This window comes from Pseudopodoces humilis, chromosome 1 (assembly GCF_049639895.1).
Source record: "Pseudopodoces humilis isolate 2021_Gansu_Grassland_sample_001 chromosome 1, ASM4963989v1, whole genome shotgun sequence".
Lineage (NCBI taxonomy): Eukaryota > Metazoa > Chordata > Aves > Passeriformes > Paridae > Pseudopodoces > Pseudopodoces humilis.
This window is the reverse complement of record NC_142200.1, coordinates 60,076,789-60,095,205: the sequence shown is the minus strand read 5'-3', so window position 1 is coordinate 60,095,205 and position 18,417 is coordinate 60,076,789. Positions and strand designations below refer to the sequence as shown.

The 18,417-nt window shown below is 38.0% G+C and overlaps 1 protein-coding gene across 5 annotated transcripts in view; it reads right to left on the bottom strand.

Moving 5' to 3' along the window:
• INVS (inversin) overlaps positions 1–18,417 on the bottom strand; it is an 85,261-nt gene that overhangs the window by 30,233 nt on the left and 36,611 nt on the right. For all 5 annotated transcript variants that reach the window (XM_005517338.3, XM_088060036.1, XM_014255988.2 and 2 more), the window contains 3 exons: positions 16,180–16,347; positions 6,186–6,366; positions 2,509–2,618 (listed from right to left, as the gene is read on the bottom strand). In XM_005517338.3, coding sequence (XP_005517395.2) covers positions 2,509–2,618; positions 6,186–6,366; positions 16,180–16,347 — 459 coding nt within the window. The remainder of the gene's footprint in view (positions 1–2,508; positions 2,619–6,185; positions 6,367–16,179; positions 16,348–18,417) is intronic.

Sequence of the window (18,417 nt, the reverse complement as noted above, 5' to 3'; positions counted from 1 at the left end):
AATAAGACAGAGGTATCCACATTTCATTTACTAGATCAACCTATATAAATACATGAAAGGAAGGTATATAATTTTGAACACCTCTGGGAAAATTCAGAAAAAAAAAATTAGCCCTGCATACTAAAATCAGTATGAAGAGAGCATCTTAGCTCAGTTGGTTATAGCAGGGTGTTAATAACACCTGGGTTCAATCCTTGTTTGGGCCATTCACTTAAGAGCTGGACTAAATGATCCTTGTGGGTCCCTTCCCACAAACAATATTCTGTGATCTGGAAATGAAGATTCTCCTAATTCAAAAATTTAAATAGCAACATTTCTTGGGACCTCCTCTGGGATACCCAAGACATCTAAATTTGGGTGGTTATATTAGGTAATGCCTCTTCTTCTAGAACTTTTCCTGTCTATAGTAAGTGGGGATTAGCTAGTCTTAGGGAACAAATTCTTCACATAAAGCACTAGCTAAATCTCTTCAGTCTTTAAAAAACCCAAAAATGTCATATTATAGTAAGTAACCCACAGAGAAACAGAACAAAGAACAAGACATCAAAGCAAATAAAACTGAAAGCTATGCCAATATTTACCATAAACACAAAAGAATAAACTTTCTTCTTGTTAGGGACTAAGAAACATCACATTTTAACTGAGAAAAACCACACCTAACCAAAACTGGGCAGACAGAATAGAACAAAAATGTGGCTCTCAAACCATGATTATAGAGCTGCTACTGCCAGAATAAACATAGATGTATCTCCACTCAGTTGTCTGATCATGTATATGGAGTTCAGTGGTGGGAATTACTCAATGATATGCATGTAAAGGAGAAAAAAAGCAAATAGTGGTACTCAGAAACAACTGGACTGGTGAAAACAGACTCCAGACATAATTTAGGCAGGGACTGCTGAGTACAGCACCAGCTAAAAGAGACTTGCAGATCTGAATGAAACTCTCCCGTGTGATTTTTCATCTAAGATGGAAAACAGTAAACAGTACATTAATTGTAAATATACAAGATTACAAAAGAATGTCTGATTCCACCATGTACTTCATTTCCCCTTGAAATGCAGATGATATCACAGTTTGGCTGGATGATGGGATCAAAAGGCAGCAACATAATGAAGATGTTTCATTCAACTGAATCAAGCCCAGGGAAAGAAATCCAGTATGAAAAATCTTTTTAGGAATACATCAATATAGAAAAGAAAAAAATAACAAGATTAAAGAATGTTGAGATAATTACCAGATAGTAAACACTTTTTTTTTATGAGTCTAACTCAAACATGAAAGAAAGGCTTTTACAACATAAATATTTCTGATGTGTAAGTTAGGCCCAAACTGTACACAGCCCTAAATGGACAAAAATCAGCATCAACAAAAAATTCTTTAAAGTGAAGATTACATAGAGAGATATGCTTCAATAAAGGTCTGAATTTAAAAAAATATCTGGATGGTCTTAGTAAGACCACCTCCAAAAAAACCCCACTGAAGCCCCAAAATTCACTCTCACAAGGGAGCAGAGATATTGGTCTGCTCCCTCTTTCAATACCACTTCTAGATTTGTTAACTTGAATTGTTCTCAAGAGCATGTAAATTTTCCTTTTTTATTTTCCTTGTTAACATGTAGGTATGCAAGAAAGACCCAAATTACTATCCCTGTTAAGAAAATGTTGCAATGTGGATTACATAACTATTACATTAACTAGGCACTAAACAATCCTTTCTGTAAAGGGAGGGTATGAAAACTATGAGAGGGGTAAAGGAGCTTAAGAAAAGTTTTCCTAATTTGCAGTGCTTGAGAACTACTTCTGCAACATCTGTGACCAGCAATCATTGAAATGCTGAGTTGGCTCTACTGTATCTGATCTTGGTCTGGAAAAAAAAAAAATTACCTATTATACCAAGGTATAAGAATTCAGCTGCCTGAGAAACCAACATTCTTTGTTGTCTGAGTTTAAAAAATATTTCTAAAAATTTAAAAAATATCGTGTTTGTGAAGAATTATGACAAAAGGCACTCAACTCTTGAGCCATGCTTCATGAGACAACAGTTCATTCATAATGCCAAATATTCATAAATCAATCACCTTCTTGAATGCAAAGACTGGTTTGACTGGTCCTGCAGCAGCTGTGCAAATACTCCTACAAGTCATCTTACTCTAGATACCTTATAACTACTTAGACCTCATTCTAATGAGCCCTAAAACCTGAAAGCACTGTGAAATAGTAGGTGTCATTCTGCCTTCTGTTGAAGTAACTGAATGAGTATTGTGTATTCTGATGCAAACATATAGCTAAAAGGGCCTTTTTTTGTACAGAAAGTTAGTTTTTGTAAATCGATCATTTAATATTTTCAAATTAACTACATTTGTATCACATAACATTGGAGAACTCTGAATGAAACTCGTGCCAACAACTCTGTGTTTATGTGATTTCAAAAACAACTCAAACACTCTACTAAACTATAAGGATTTCAGTATATATTTACTTCACATTTAGGGTATGTTCTACTTACAGCAAAGTTGCTCTGAGCTGCATAATGTAGGGGTGTTGCACCTTGACTATCAGATGGGATAGTTCCAAACTTATTTCTTTCCAGTAAGAGATGGACAATCTGTGCATGACCTGAGAAAAATAATATAATAAAACCAAATTTGTATAAAATCCTAAAGTCAATAAAAAGCTTAAAGTAAAAAAAAAAACCCGCTGACAAACAAAAAACCTAAACTCAAACAGAGAAAGAAAATGAAGAGTTTAATAAATAGCTATATATTTGTGTTTTAGCCATTATAGTTTAAATGTAAGAGAGAATATTGAGAGATTTGAAATTTGGATTATTAAGTCTGGCATGTACTTTTTTCCCAATAGTGCTCCAGTGCCATACTCTGTATCATCATTTTTGGGGGGCATCTATAAATCAGAATGACTTATAAACACAAAATTTCTTTTAACAGAAAGAGCTTTTCCCTAAATAAAGAAACCAGCAGTAACTGGCCAGATAGCTGTGTAATGAATTGGTTGAATATTTTCAGAAAAAGCTTATAATAGCTCAGTTGAGATGCTGCATTTGAGTGACAGGTCAGTCAGAAACAGTAAAGTGAGCATAGGTTGATGATAATGAGCATTTGTCCATCTGCATTAAAAGACAAGCTAAACCAATGTTGACAATTTCATCACACATCATACTGTTTTACAGAAAGCAAGTGTAAATTTTTAACTTTTATTTAACCAAAATTTCATCTGAGAATGTATAGCAGGATCAGAGGCTAGTCTACTTCTAGCTGCTCTATATGTGTTCACACACAACTCCTTCCATAAAAACAGATTAAAATATTTTGAGATTAAAATCACAGCGCTTTTGGAGGATGAGTAAACTTTATATTCACTTCACTGACAGGAAAACAAAGACAAATACAGTATATTGCCACTGAAGTCAACCAGTCCATTCATATATTTGTTTCTACCAGCATATGCAGCTCACAGAGTATCTTAATGATTTGGTATTTTAAGCAGTACTATAAAATCACTCTGATTTTACAGGTGAAAACTCCCAGTACCTCATATGTCAGAAAAGCAATCAATTTTTCAGTTTGTTACTTTTGCACAGTTGTCTTGAATCACTTTAGAATAAATGAAAAGGTAGGTAAACCCTCCTGCTAGCAGTAGACTACTTTTAATGAAAACACCAACAATTACATAATGAAGCTGTGCTATATTTGTAGTCTGTAGCTCTTAAAAACCTAAGACATGGAGGACTAGGTAAACCCTCTTTTGTGAAATGGTACTTTGAGACTTTATATGTACAGAAGTATCAGAAATGAAAGAAAGTGGTAATTTGGGTCAAAAAGGATGAAGACTTATGTGAGCATTTTTTTTTTTTCTAGGGGCCTTAGAGTGTACAGGAAGTTTCCTCTTTCCTGTCAGCCATTAAGAGAACCCTGGATGCAGAACATGACATTATTCTGTCCCTTCTTACAAAAAAAAAAAAACAACCCAAAAAGAGGAGATATTATTTTGCTATATATTCCCACCTCAAGAGTATAAGAAGTAAATTGATGTTCACTGGAAGAAGTCGCTTTGGAGTGGAATTCTAGCAGAAAAACCATAGGAGTACTGAGCCTGAAAAAAAGATTCCTAAACTTTCAGGACAGACAACTAGAAAAAAGAAACCTAACTCCATAACCAGGACAGGAAGTCTAGCTAAGTTGCCTAATTCCATAACCAGGACAGGAAGTCTAGCTAAGTTATCTATGAGGGTAAGGTTTGAGAGAGTTGAAAGAAGGAATTGTATTGGGTGCAACAGTAAATAAATTGGTGCAAAAGTGGATCTCACTTGGCCATTAATGTAAATATTAAAATTAATTTCTTGAGGTCAAGAAACGTCATTTCTGTTGCACTTCAGCAGAGATATAACTTGGCTGAGATTTTATCTACACAAATGAAAAGGTAAGAAGAGCAACAATGCCCTTAAGATGCAGTCACATGCAATCCATCACATCTAAGAAAACTCACGGCAGCACCGCTGCACTGCTTTAAATCTCCTGCTGTTAACCTATATAGTAACATCTTACTCTCTTTAAGACCTATTTAGAACATTAACTTCAACTTAAAACCCTAACCCTGAAAATTAATAATGATTTACTAACCAGAAATTCCCAAAGAGCATATGCCTCCTAGAGACCTCATCAAGTTCACAAAATAGTCTGGAGGTCTTGGCACATCTTCCCCCTTTATTCTACATCGATTAGACAATCCATTTTTCCAACAGACAAGACACCTCTCTTAAATACAATTAATTTCAAAACACAATAAATTTTGCTTCTTGGACAGAACCAAGTGATAATGACTATTTATTTGGCGAGCTGATCCTATTACACTTAAAATGCTTCACAATTTCTCTGTTAAAATTCAATATCCCTAAATATATGCAAATTTGACAACATCCTTCTCTCTTTTTTGTTTTAATAAATATAATCAAACTACATGTATATTGCTACTGGAGTTGCAGTAACTCGCTCCAGTGAACATCTGATTCTTATACTGGCATTCCTTGTCTGCAGTGTCCCAAAGGATCTTTGGGATGAAGCCTGTTAAAAGGGGAGAGAGACTGTTTGAAGATTCTTTTATCCAGTGGTTATTTTTTCCCCCTGAATGGAAATAGGAGGTAAATTTTCTAAATCATATTATCTTTGCGTCTGTCATTTTATGGATTGTGCTTCCCTACATTTAGACTATTTACATTTAATTAGATTTTAACTTGTTTTACAAGGATCCAGTTTTTGTAAATACAACCCAAAATTTACAATTTACAGAGCATCTGAGTCTCAGAGTAACAATCTAAACAGAGAAAAACTCTGCACAAATGAAACCCGTTGTCAGGTTTGATTAGATTGTCATAGCATGTCTGATGAAGAGCTTGTACCAGAAGTGTCAACTCTGCAATTTTTTTGTTTACTTGTGCTGGCATTGTCAGAGTATCTCCATTTTCTTTGTGGGAATATTCTTAAGCCTCTTATTTAGCTTGTGAGGGGTAGTTTAATTAAAACTAGAAAATATAATCATAAACCCACTTAACCAGGCAGACACAAACTGCAGTACATCACAGTAGGCTGAAAGCGAGCATGTGGCTCATGATGCCACCATCAACCACTCTGCATTGTGGAGCAGCTCAGCTCCCTCAGGCACCTTGCAAACCCCATGTGACCATCTTACATGTGGACCAAACAAGGGTACTAGCTTAAATCTGTATTTGAAATATTAGTCAAGTTATTTTTTCAGATAAAAAATACACTGAAGCTCTGATATTTTCTTCATGCACTCCCATACACTGTGTTGCTTTCATGCTGGGCTGTGTACACCCCACTTCAGACACCGATGTTCCAGAGTATCTGGGTTTTTTTTAACCTATGATCAAAGCTGCATATGCAAGAAGAATCTCAATATACCCTAATTGTTCTTAAATCATCAGCATATATAACCTGTTGAAGTAATGCATTGTACAATGTTTTGGAGAATCTGAAGCTAAAATAAGCAGTCTACACACAAACTTCTAATCCTGGTTGAGCAGAAACTCTTATTGCTCTAAGAGATTAGTTATCTTACTGCCAGGCTGGAATGAAATAAAAAGCAGAGACAAAGATTAAACAGTACAGTTAATTAATGACTAAGTCACTCCAGCAGTGTCCAGTTTACCAAGTAAGGCTGCCCAGTGGAGGGGAGTTCGAAACAAGTTGTCATAAGATGTCACATTGCAGCCTTCATAGGAGGTCAGGACATCCACAACTGCTACATTTCCATCTGCAACAGCAAAATGAAGAGGAGTTCGCCCTTCATAGTCTTGCCAGTTGAGCAGAGATTCTGTCGGTGCAGCTTCCTTTAAAAAAATAAAAGAAACAACAAAATTTTAAGAGTACTTAAATTGAAGAGAAAACCTATTCAATTTTACAGATGCTTTTTCAGAGAGATACACTATCCTTGTTCAGTAGAATGCAGCTTTACAACCAAATGCTTTTGCTACAGTGTAGGCTACTTTCAAGTACTTCTTATGGAATCCTTTTTTTATACTTAATTATTGTAAAAGACCTCATTTCTGGTACATTCATACCCCACAGTTTTACCAGTCTGCTATGCAAGTGGTTCCTTAAACAGATCTTTAAAAGATTAACTCCAGCTCTTATGAAAATAACTAGAGATTCTTACATTATTTACAAGTTGAAAATTACATATATATCTTCAGATTTTCTCCAAAAACACTTCAATTTTTGCACAAATCAATTTTATGATTTATATTTCATTATAATATTCTTCTAGTGTTTTATACCCCTAAAGTATTTCCAAAGGAGACGTCTATACCTCTAGTTGACAGGATAGAAGTGAGAGAGTACTTCTAATCATGCATCTACTTCTAATGGGCCTAATTTTGAATTTAAAAAGCCTTTTAAAGTTTCATGATTAGTCACTTGATCATGTAACATAGGCTTTAATAGACATGATTTGACTTTTCATGATCTTTTCTTAAAAAACATGCTTAATTACTTTCACATAAGGTCCTGAGCTATATAGTTTCATATTATAATAATTTCATCTCTCAAATGTTTTTCTATACAGATCTCTCTTCGTGACTTTCTTTTTCAGGGAAAAGAGCAGAACAGGTACAAATGAACATCACCTGAGCATTTGAGAGATCTTCAAATAGAAAATATCATAAAGGCCCATGAAACACAAACTTTAAACTTTTCTGAAAAAAAGGTATTACTTAAAAAAGTGATAAACAATAATACAGTAGGAACTCAGGATGCAGGACACTAAACATCTAGAGTAAAAGCAGATTTTCAAAACAAGAGTTTAAGTAAACCAGAGCGATAGAGTCTGCTTTTCTATCTCAAACAATTCAGAACAATTCACTGAAGTCATGGGAACCCTGTGCAGATTTAAATGGGATTGTAGTCCTGAGATTTTTAACTTCCAACACTAGAGGGGATTTTAAGCCATGATAAGTGAGAAAAGCAAACCTCCTGAAATACAGAGCCACACTATATATCACAATACATTTATGAAAGAGGAGCAAGGGACTGTGATCAGTGCAGCTTGTTAACTTTTAAATTAAGTTCCTGACCCCTTTCTCACTAAACTAACTGCAGTCTTTCCTTTTCACTCCACTAGGTACACAAATTGGCTGTAGAATCACTTGCATTTGCACTATTTGATGTGTAGTAACTATTACACAGAAAACAAGTACCTAACATTGAAAACAATAAATCAAGAAGAAGAAAGGAAATTTCAGAATTATGGTTTCTATGCAAATATTAATTGACCAAAGTTGTACATTCTATATTTTCTATGCAATGGATTAAAAAAAAATAATTCTCAAAATCCCGCAAACATTTCGAGTTATATTTCACTATATTTTCTAAGTGCAATCTGACTTAGTTAATACAGCAGTAGTAATTTCAACTTTGCAATGCCCTGATTCTTTGTTTCTTACACTGCCAAGTTAAGCCTCCTAATATTTGGTTAATGTAAATTTTCTAGATCTAAGGAGCTACACACTTTGCACACTGTATGTAAATCACAGAATCACAGAATGGTTGGTGTTGGAAAGGATCTCTGGAGATCCCCTAGCCCAACCCTCTACTAAAGCAGGTTCAACCACTGCAGTTTACACAGAACAAAGTCCAGATGGGTTTCAAGTATCTCCTGAAAAGAAGACTCTACAACCTCTCTAGGCAGCTTGTTCCAATGCTCAGTCACCTTTCATCTCAGTGAAGATGCTTTCCTTCATGTTCAAATGGGAATTCCATATTTCGGTTTGTACCCACTGCCCCTTATTCTGTTGCTGAGCACCACTGGAAAGTGTCTGGCTCTGTTCTCTTGACTTCCACACAAGGTATTTCTCATTGGTAAGATCCACTCTCAGTCTTCTCCAGGCTGAATGGTCCCATCTCTCTCAGCCTTTTCTCATAAAAGAGATGCTCCAGACCCCTCCTCATCTTCATAGCACTTAGCTGGGCCCTCCCCACTAACTCCTGGTCTTTCTTGAACTGGAGAGCCCAGAACTGGACACAGCATTTCAGATGTGGCCTCATTAGGGTTGATCCTCTAGGGATGATCACTTCCCTTGACCTTCTGGGAATGCTCTTCCTAATGCATCCCAGGGTACCAATGGCCTTCTTGGTTCCCAGGGCACACTGCTGGCTCAGTGGACAGCCTGTTATGCCCTAGAAGCACCAGGTCCTTCTACTGGAGCACAGCGTGATTCCTCCCCTGGTGCAGGACTCTCTATTTACCTTTGCTGAGCTTACATGTGACTCCTCTCTGCCCAGTCCAGGTCCCACTGACTGGCAGCACCCCACTATGGTGTACCAGCCACTCCTCCCAGTTTGACATCATTGGCAAACCTGCTGTGAGTACAGTCTTTCCCGTCATCCAGGTTATTAATGAATGCATGGAAAAAGTCTGGGCCCAGTACTGACCTCTGGGGAGAACTTCTAGATACAGGCATGTAACCAAGGCTCTGTGCCACTGATCACAGCCCTCTGAGCTCTGACATTCAGCCAGTCCCCAACCCACCTGCTGCCCACTCAGAGAATCCACCCTCCTTGAGTGGATTCTCTGAGTGGGACAATATTATGACAACGTTAAGGGGGACAGCGTCAAAAGTCTTGCTGAAGTCATGGTAGACAACACCCATTGGTCTTCCCTCATCTACCCTGCTGGTCCTGCCATCACAGAAGGCTCCCTTATTGGTAAGGCATGATCTCCTCCTGGTGAATCCATGTTGACTACTAATTAATAACCTTTTCCTTCACACGCTTAGAGATGACATCCAGGAAGAGCTGTTCCATCACCTTTCCAGGGATTGAGGTGACACCTGTCGTTTCCTGGGCTGTTCTTCTGGCCCTTTCTCAGGACACTGGAGTGGCACTGGCTTTCCTCCAGTCCTCAGGCACCTTTCCTGTTCTCCATGACTTTTCAAAGATGATGGACAGTATCTTAGCAATAACACCTGCCAGTGCTAATTAGATGTAATTAAGTTGCCCATCTCAGACAAAAAACTTCATCTGTTTTAGATGTTTTAGGTATCAGAACTGTCAGCCATGTTTTATTAGTCAAAAATTAACATACATAAAACATACTAGTGTTCACTAAGATATGTAGTCACCAGAACAATAATAAATAATCTATTAAAAACATAAAAAATTGATAAATATGTCTCTCAACTAAAAATACAAAGTTAACATTGTTACATGCACAAACCACAATAATCAAAGCATGTATAGCACTTCTTTTGAATAGCATTCAAAAGCATTTACCTGAACCACTACAGCAAAAACTTGTATGTGCTTCCCTAACTTTAATAATTCTCAAGGGAAAATGAACTGATAATATGCTTACTTTTTGTCTATTCATAGAGCTCAGCAGGGGGAGCATAGAGCCTACTGCAAAAATTCACTTTATGAGAATTACTTTCAAGAATAGCTAAACATGAATTATGATAGGCACAGAAGTTATGACTGAAATTCTAAGCCCACCAGAGAAAAACATGTTTGAACAAAATGGACAAACAAGAAAACAAATGCTTCTTCACTTATAATATGCTGATGTAATCCTGACAGCTAATTTTCAAGCCTTCCAGAAGCACGACAACATCCTAAATAAAAGAACCCTAAAATTCCTGGCTTAAGTCATTAATGTTGCCAAGAAATATCCCCATACTCAAAAGTGTTACTTTTGCAAAATGGTACAGAAGCTCCAATGACAAAGCCACTATTTATATTCTAGTCTTAAAGTATTCACGTGTTTTGAATTTTTTGACCACTTAAATAACAATTTTCTAGGCCTGTTTCTGCCTACATTCACAAGTATAATTTCTTTAGATTTTAAGCGGGTTTGGTTAGCTATAATTAAACTGTCATACTGTATTAATATGTTAAGCACAATGCAGAGAAGAAACAGAAGCTAAGCATTTTTCTATGGCAATTAGAACAATGGAATTGTAGGCAATAATGGAAAGTGTGGTATAAACAAATGTCATGTCTTTTACCATGAAGAATAAATAAGGAGAAGAGATACAAATAAACAGAGAGCACTAAGCTGTTGCTTCCATCATGATAATGGAACCTTATTCTGTTCTCTTCTCCTTAAATCTTCCAAATGTTTTTAATAACCAAGCAGAATCTGGAAAAGGAAGCTGACCATGAGAGGATCTCCAGATTAGAGTTGCTCTCTACTTCACATTTATTTTCTACATATGTCAAGTCTCTTTTTGGCTGTATTTCATGGATTTCAATACCAGATATAACCAATTTGTGTGTAACTGTCACCCCTGCATACCCAATCTACTTTCTCAGCATTCAGCTGAGCTCTTTTCATAATTGTTTATTTTGACAATACCAATGGACTATGTACTATTCAATATCAAACAGAAAGATGACCCTTAATTTTAAGAATTTATAAACAGGAGACAATATCTGGCCACACCTAAAGGGCAGAGTACAAAAAAACAAGACAGTATTTTTCAGTACTATAGACTGTGGTCTAGATAAAACCAGGAACTTAACATTTGTCAAGTTTTTGTAAAGCACAACTGAAGAATTCCAAGTAGGATACTAGAGAAAAAAAAAATTTCTGGGAAATTCTTCCACAGTGTTCAAGAAAACAAGAGAGAAACAACAGCAGTGTTGGTTTTCATAACTCGGCCAGCAGGCACCAAATGTAGTCTGGAAGTAGACATTGATACCTCACTGCTGTCTGGGCAATGGCACAGTGCTTAGAGAAAGCAAAGATAAATGGTTTGGTTGGATGTGATTAAAAATGGGGAAGCAACAGTGACACAGACATTTGCCTTTTATACTGCTAACATCTCAAGACAGTATTTTCACAAACTTAAAAATGCAATTATATGTTAAGACAAGATGACAGAAATCTTCACTCTGTGGGTACATCCATTAGAAATACAATGCAGAATGTGAAAAACTATAGTTAGAAGACCTGAGAGGAATGAGAATCAAATGTGATGCTTAGACAACAGACTTGGAACTGTGTAATATGGCAAAAGGTAGTTAAGAAAGGAGGGGAAGACTCTGAGCTCTGCTGTGTCTCTGCTGTAAAACTCTGTCACTTCAAGACAAGTAAGAAAAACACTTCAATTTGGAGAGAACATCTTACTACAGGATAAAAACTCAGGGCCCCACCACCACCACAAAAAGATATTTATAGTCAACAAAAAATTCAGTCAACAGATTGATTACCTATTAGCATTTCTGTATCATCAGCTTTACAGCTTAGCTAAATTGCTTTTTCATTTAAACTTATTATTAACCTACTCCATTAGTAAGCACATATAGATGTAACTAAGTGCAATATAAACAAGCAAGCTGATGCATGAAAAAGCCTAGATGAAATCAAGAATACACTCTTTTCAGTCCAGCCAAAGTGCCTCTATATCACTGCACCCAGCATGAGCAACAAACAAGAAGAGTTGGAAGCCTCCAGAAGAAAGCTATGACCCAGTTGCCACTACTGGAAGTTGGTGGGATGAATCCATGACTAGTGTGGCTACAGACTGTTCAGAAGTGACCGGACAGGAAGGAGGGTGAAAGGGGTTGCTCTCTACAATAGATAGATAGAGTGCAATGTGCTGCCCCTGAAGAGCAGCCATGAGCAGGAATCATGGCAATAAAAAGCCTGTAGGCAGGAATCAGAGACTGAGGCAATAAAGGGAACCTTGTGGTCAATGTCTACTACAGGCTGCCTGACCAAGGGGACCCTCCCAACAAAGTCTTCTAGCTCCAGCTGCAGGAGGAATTGTGCTGGAGGCTCCTGTCCCACTGTGGAATTTCAACCACCCTGACATTTGCCAGAGAAGCAGCACAGTGGGCTATAGGGAATTCATGAGACTCCTGGGATGAAAGGAGGATAACTTCTCAAGAGAGGTGACAGACAGCCCTAACAGAGGGAATGTGACACAGGATCTGATGCATTGCCTGACCAACCCAGTGGCCTTCTACGACAGAGTGACTATATCAGTGGAATGGCTATGGATGTTATTTTTCTGGACTGCTGCAAAGCCTTTGATGCAGTCCCCTACAGTGTCCTTACCTAAAAATTGGAGAGATTTGATGGGTGGACTGTTGGGTTGATAAGGAATTGGCAGGACAGTTGCATCCAGAGCAGTAGTCATTGTCTCAACGTACCAATGCATAATGATGATGTCCCTCAGGAGGCTGTGCTGGGACCAGTGAGATTTAATGTGTTCTCTAATGACACAGGTGAAGGGATTAAGTGCACACTCAGCAAGTCTGCAGATGACACCTGAGTGGTGCAGCTGTCAAGCCTGAAGGATGGGATAGCATCCAGAGGGACCTGGCCAAGCTCAAGAAGTAGGCCCACGGGAAACTCATGAAGTTCAATGAAGCCGAGTGCAAGGTGCTGCACCTGGGTCAGGGCAGCCCCAGTATTAGCACAGACTGAGGATGATCAGATGGAGAGCAGCCCTCCCAGGGGCTTGGGGGTGTTGGGTAAAAGATGAGAGGCTGGACACAAGCCTGCAATGTATACTTGTGACCCAGAAAGCCAAATGTGTCCTGGGCTGCATCAAAAGCAATATGGTCAGCAGATTGAGGGTAGGCATTCTGCTCCTCTGTTCTGCTCTCCTGAGACTCCACTTGGAGTACTTTATCCAGCTCGGGGGTCCCCAGCACAGGCAAGATAGCAACCTGTTGAAGTGAGTCCAGAGGAGGCCACCAAGATCATTAGAGGGATGGAGCACCTCTCCTATGCAGAAAGGCTGAGAGTTCTCACATGCAGAAGAGAAGGCTCCAGGAAGATCTTACAGCAGCCTTACAGTACCTAAAGGAGGCCTACAAGGAAGATGGAGAAGGACTATTTACAAGGGTATGTAGTGACAGGACAAGGGGGAATGAGTTTAAACTGAGAGTGGGTTTAGATAGGATATTAGGAAGAAATTCTACAGTGAAGGTGGTGAGGCACTGGGACAGGTTGCCCATAGGAGATGTGATTCCCCATTCCTGGAAGAGTTCATAAGGCTGAATAGGGTCCTGAGAACCTGATGTAGCTGAAGATGTTCCTGCCCATGGCAGGGTGGTTGGACTAGACAACCTTTCAAAGTTTCTTACCAACTCAAACTATTCTGTGATTCTTTTAATTGTCAGAATTTAAAAATAAACGAACAAAAACAAACAAAAAAAGTCCTCCAAAAAACCGGGACATGATTGTGATTCTGGATTACTTAAAGAGAATTGTTGAGTACACTTTTAGTAAGGAGTTTTGATTCAGTATTTTTGATCTTTTGCAGTACAGCTGTCTGAGATGCAGCTAATTTTCCTTGCAGCAGCTGGGCTTTGTATTTGTGATTAAAATGTTGATAACACACCCATGTTTTGGCTATTGTGGAATAGCATGGATTCTTCTTTTTCATGTCCTGCTCCCCTGCTTACTCCAGAGAATGAGCTGGGTGTGGGAAAGAGATTGGGACAGGACACAGCTGGAACACTTGACACAAACTTACCCAAGCAATACTTCATACCATATTATATCATGCTCAGCAAAAATCCTCAGGGACAGGGGAAGGGCAGGAAGGATGCTCATGGCTGCACTGTTTTCCTAAGCATAATTAAGCATGCTGAAGCTTTTTTTCTATTTTTCTGGAAGTGGCTGACATCCATCTGCTGATGGGAAGAGTGAATAAACCTCCTTTTCTGCATGCAGCTGTTGCTTTCTATACTGGGCTGGAATTATCTTCATCCACAAGTGTTTTGGGTTGCAATGCAAGATGTAACCAAAGTATGTGTTCTGTTACCATCTGTTAAAACCAGCTGGGCCACTGCTCTTTATCTCTTCCATGACCCATCCTTCATAACTCCTGGGGGACATCTTCTGTTAATGGGCCATTGAGTCTCACTGAATGACTGATAAAATTACATCATCCCATTGCCAGATGCTCCACCCAGGAGGAGGAGCCAACCATTCCTACCTGGATATAATCTGAGACTTGAAACACCACAGCAGCCTTTCTCCACTGGATTCCCAGAAGAAGACAGGGCCCATCTCCACCACCACTGGACCTTCAGAGGAAAATTACACTCTTCTCCAGGACCATTGCTTCAACAGAACCACATCTGTCACTGCAGGAGGACTGCAGCCACCATTTAATCTGATTGCTACCAACACCCTGACCAACAGGGCATCCGGTTATATTCTGACTCTGTCAGTGGTTTTTTGTACTACTGCATTTCTATTTTAATTTTCCTGCTAAAGAACCGATATTCCCATTCCCATATCTTTGCCTGAGAGCCCCTTGATTTCAAGATTATAATAATTGTGTGTGTGTGTGTGTGTGTGTGTGTGTGTGCTGTGTTTACATGTTCCCATTTCAAGGGAGGTTTCTGCATTCCTCAGCAGACACCTGTCTTTTCAAACCAAGACAACAAGTCTTCTTGCCTTCCTTCTATTTTCTCTGCCTTGAAAGAAAGCAGGTGAGTGAGTGGGTCTTGTCTGAACCCAACACACCACAACTTTAAAATATATTTGCCTTTTGACTACCAAATGTTTGAAAAAGACTGTAGTTAAATAGAGAGATCTTTATATATTTTGCAGCAAGTTTACTTCTCCAGTGTGGCAGAAAAGCAGATACAAATTCAAAGTTTGTAACAAAATTTTGTTTGTAACAAATTGTTTCACAGCTGGATACAAATTACAAATATATTGAACAAAAACCAGTAATACATAAATACATTATCTTTGATGCTGGAAACTTCTTGAAAACTATTTTTATGGTAAAAAGAAGTATCAGTAACTAAGATTGTCAGTGTAATTTGAAAGAAACAAAGGAAGTTCATTTTCATATTTAAATTCTCTTTAAATTTAAATTGCAAGCTAATTAGACAGACATACAAGTCCTTGTAGTTAAAGTACAATCACTATAAGTCTAGTTCTGAAAGACATTTCAAGGACAAAGATACAGGAAGATTGTTCTAATTTGACAGAAAATTTAAATTGAGGCTTCTGCATCTTTCCATATTAGTGAAGCTCAGAGATTTTCACAAAATAAAAATCAAGGTAAAAATCAAGCTGAGCACATTATTTCATTATACCCATTATAGCTGTCATTGCACAAGACAAACTGAAATAGTGAAGAAAGAGAAAATGTGGAATCAAGGAAACAGTATTAAATTCATATGCAAAATTACGTAGAAAGTCTCCCAGCAAACTGATTGTGGCCTGACTGACAACTGACCAAGTATTTCCCAGAATTCTAACTTGAAAAACCAAATTTAAGTAAGATTTTCAGTACAAATAACTAGATATAAACTTTCAAATAACAAAAGACATAACAAAGAAATCAGTGTGCAAAATGCAACTGAAATGAGCAATATGACTGGCCATTTTGTCCAGTAAAACTTTTAAGTCTTTCCTCTCCCTCCCCTTACAAAACTTAGAGCAAAGACATTCACCCATAGAACTCAAAACAAATTCTTTTTGAGAGAGCAAAAATATTTAGGATTATTTCTTACAAAATTCTGGATATTAGGAAAAGCAAATCATTTCATTCTCAAAGAGTCAGTGGACAAAAATGAGAAATCTCAAGAGAATAAAAACATATTTCTATTAGAGGAAAGTAGTAAGGACAGAAAGTGTTATATACATATATAGCAGACTTTCTTACCAGAATACATTTCACTGTGTGGATCGCACTAGGGTCCTTGTTGTTAGCTGCCCAGTGAAGTGGGATTTTTCCTTCAATATCAGGAATTCCAATATTTGAATCATGTTTTATGAGAAGTTTCACATGCTCTGGGTTATTGTAGTAGGCACTCCAATGCAATGCAGTTTGCTGCAATACAATTTTCACAAGCTTTTTCAACATGTTGAAAAATTGTTGAAACATGAAAATTAAAGTTGGCTAAAGCCAGGTTTAAACAACAGGTAAATAAGCAAGCTTTTGTTACACTTCAATAAAGAGGACTGACAAAATCTGAGCACATGTATCTGGTGTGGCTGACAACTGAAAATTTGTGAAAATGGGCTTTAAACAAAGCTGAACAAGTGGCCCATCTACCTCAGTAAGAGCAGATCTTCACACACCTTTGCTACTGAGGTCTGAATTAAGTCTAAGCTGCACCACCTTACACGAGAAATAAACTGAGAAGCCCTTATGCTTGTAAGTATCTCTGGTAGGAGAGTAACTGCTTTTTATGAAGATCTGTTGGACTATGGTAAAAGAAAAACGTGTGTGCCACTTAGCACTGCCCTCATGGCCGTTCAGACCTGGAGAAAATATCTGTGCTCGGTATTAAGCAATGACATCCAAGCTACAACAATCACCTGAACCAGGCCTCAGCACCAGAGATGCACTATAGAACAACTGCAGTGATTAGTGTGGTCCCTCTTAAATTTCAAACTCTGTTGGGATAACACAAATTGATAGAGACTACTCTCCACTAGGGGAAGGTGACACTGAATGCTGACACTAGACTTAGATCCATCTTGAACAAAGGTTTTGACTTTACTGTCTGTGATGACTCAGAATTCTGAGGTTGAATATTAGTGAATCTAATGCCCAATGACCCAATAGCAGTCCAATAAAACATCAAAAGGCAGTCCATGCTCCTATTGCAAATTATTGACTGCTAACAGCTTTTTTACAGGCCTTATCAATGTTCATAACTACATAAGCAGAACAATGTGTGGGGGTTTCTTAATCAGCAAAACATTGGCATATTAACAAGTATTTCATTTACCAGACACACCTCTCCCAGCTGCTGAGTAACAGAGAGTTATAAGATAAAGAATGAATTTTTTTTCACAGCTCTCTTACCCCCTCACCCCTACTAACATTACATAGTGCTTTGATTGAAAACAGAGAAATAACTCCAGCAGGACATTTTTGTATAGAAGTACGATACCCTGGATTAGCATCCTTAAACTGTGACATGGAATGTGTAAGTTCACTATCATATCCTTAACTGCTCTGTAAAGGAAGAATGCAAAAAGGAGCCTATTTGTGTTTGTTGCTGCCAGCTGTTAGCTTAGTACCATGGTAACAACAGTAAAATAACACAGCCTTCTTTTCTACCTGTCACTCACTGAAGAGGGGCTCCACAAAGTGCCACCACAGCCTTGTACCAGTAAAAATTTGTAATAAATTAATGAGTGTTACTTATTAAATGGAGCTGACCAGTATTTGTGGAAACTAACAGTTGCAATGAAAGCAGGAACTCTTGGTTATCAGAAGGCCAAAATAGCCTTGGTTCACTGCCTTTTCTCACCTACAACCAGTTTCAGTCAGTTATCCACATGGAAGCAGATGCAAAAGACACTTGCTCTCCCTCCCTCCCTCACGTTCAGGAATTATATTTGACAATTTTGATGTGCACAGTCACAGCGAGAAAACTGAAAAAGCCATGGGCCCAACAGGGTCAAACAGGTTGGACTCCATGCCCAAGATCAGTTTTCACCAATCTGAACTTCATTTTTGTTACTGTGACTACTCATGATGTGAACCAGGAGAAAAGCACTCCATGTTTTGTGGGGAACCTGGCAACGCTTTAAATACTGGCTTGGAAATCTGCTGAACAGGCAAGGTTGCTAAATGGTTTTGGCTGGTTTATGCATACCTTTGTTAATTAATTAGCATGGTCATGAAGTCAGCATGACCTCTCCAGAACGACTGCTATAATTACAGGCAATTTTCTATCAACTCTTATCATTAAAAGATTCTAAATGCGAGGTTTTTCAAAGCAAGAAAAGCAACATAAGCATATGCTATGCAGACTCTAACAAGGATCATAATGTTACAGAAAGACTTGGATGGTTTTTGAATCCTCTATTGTCTTAACTACTCTTAAGAAGAATGTCATTGGAGCCAGTGCAACTGAACTTTGACATCATTACATCAGGAAAA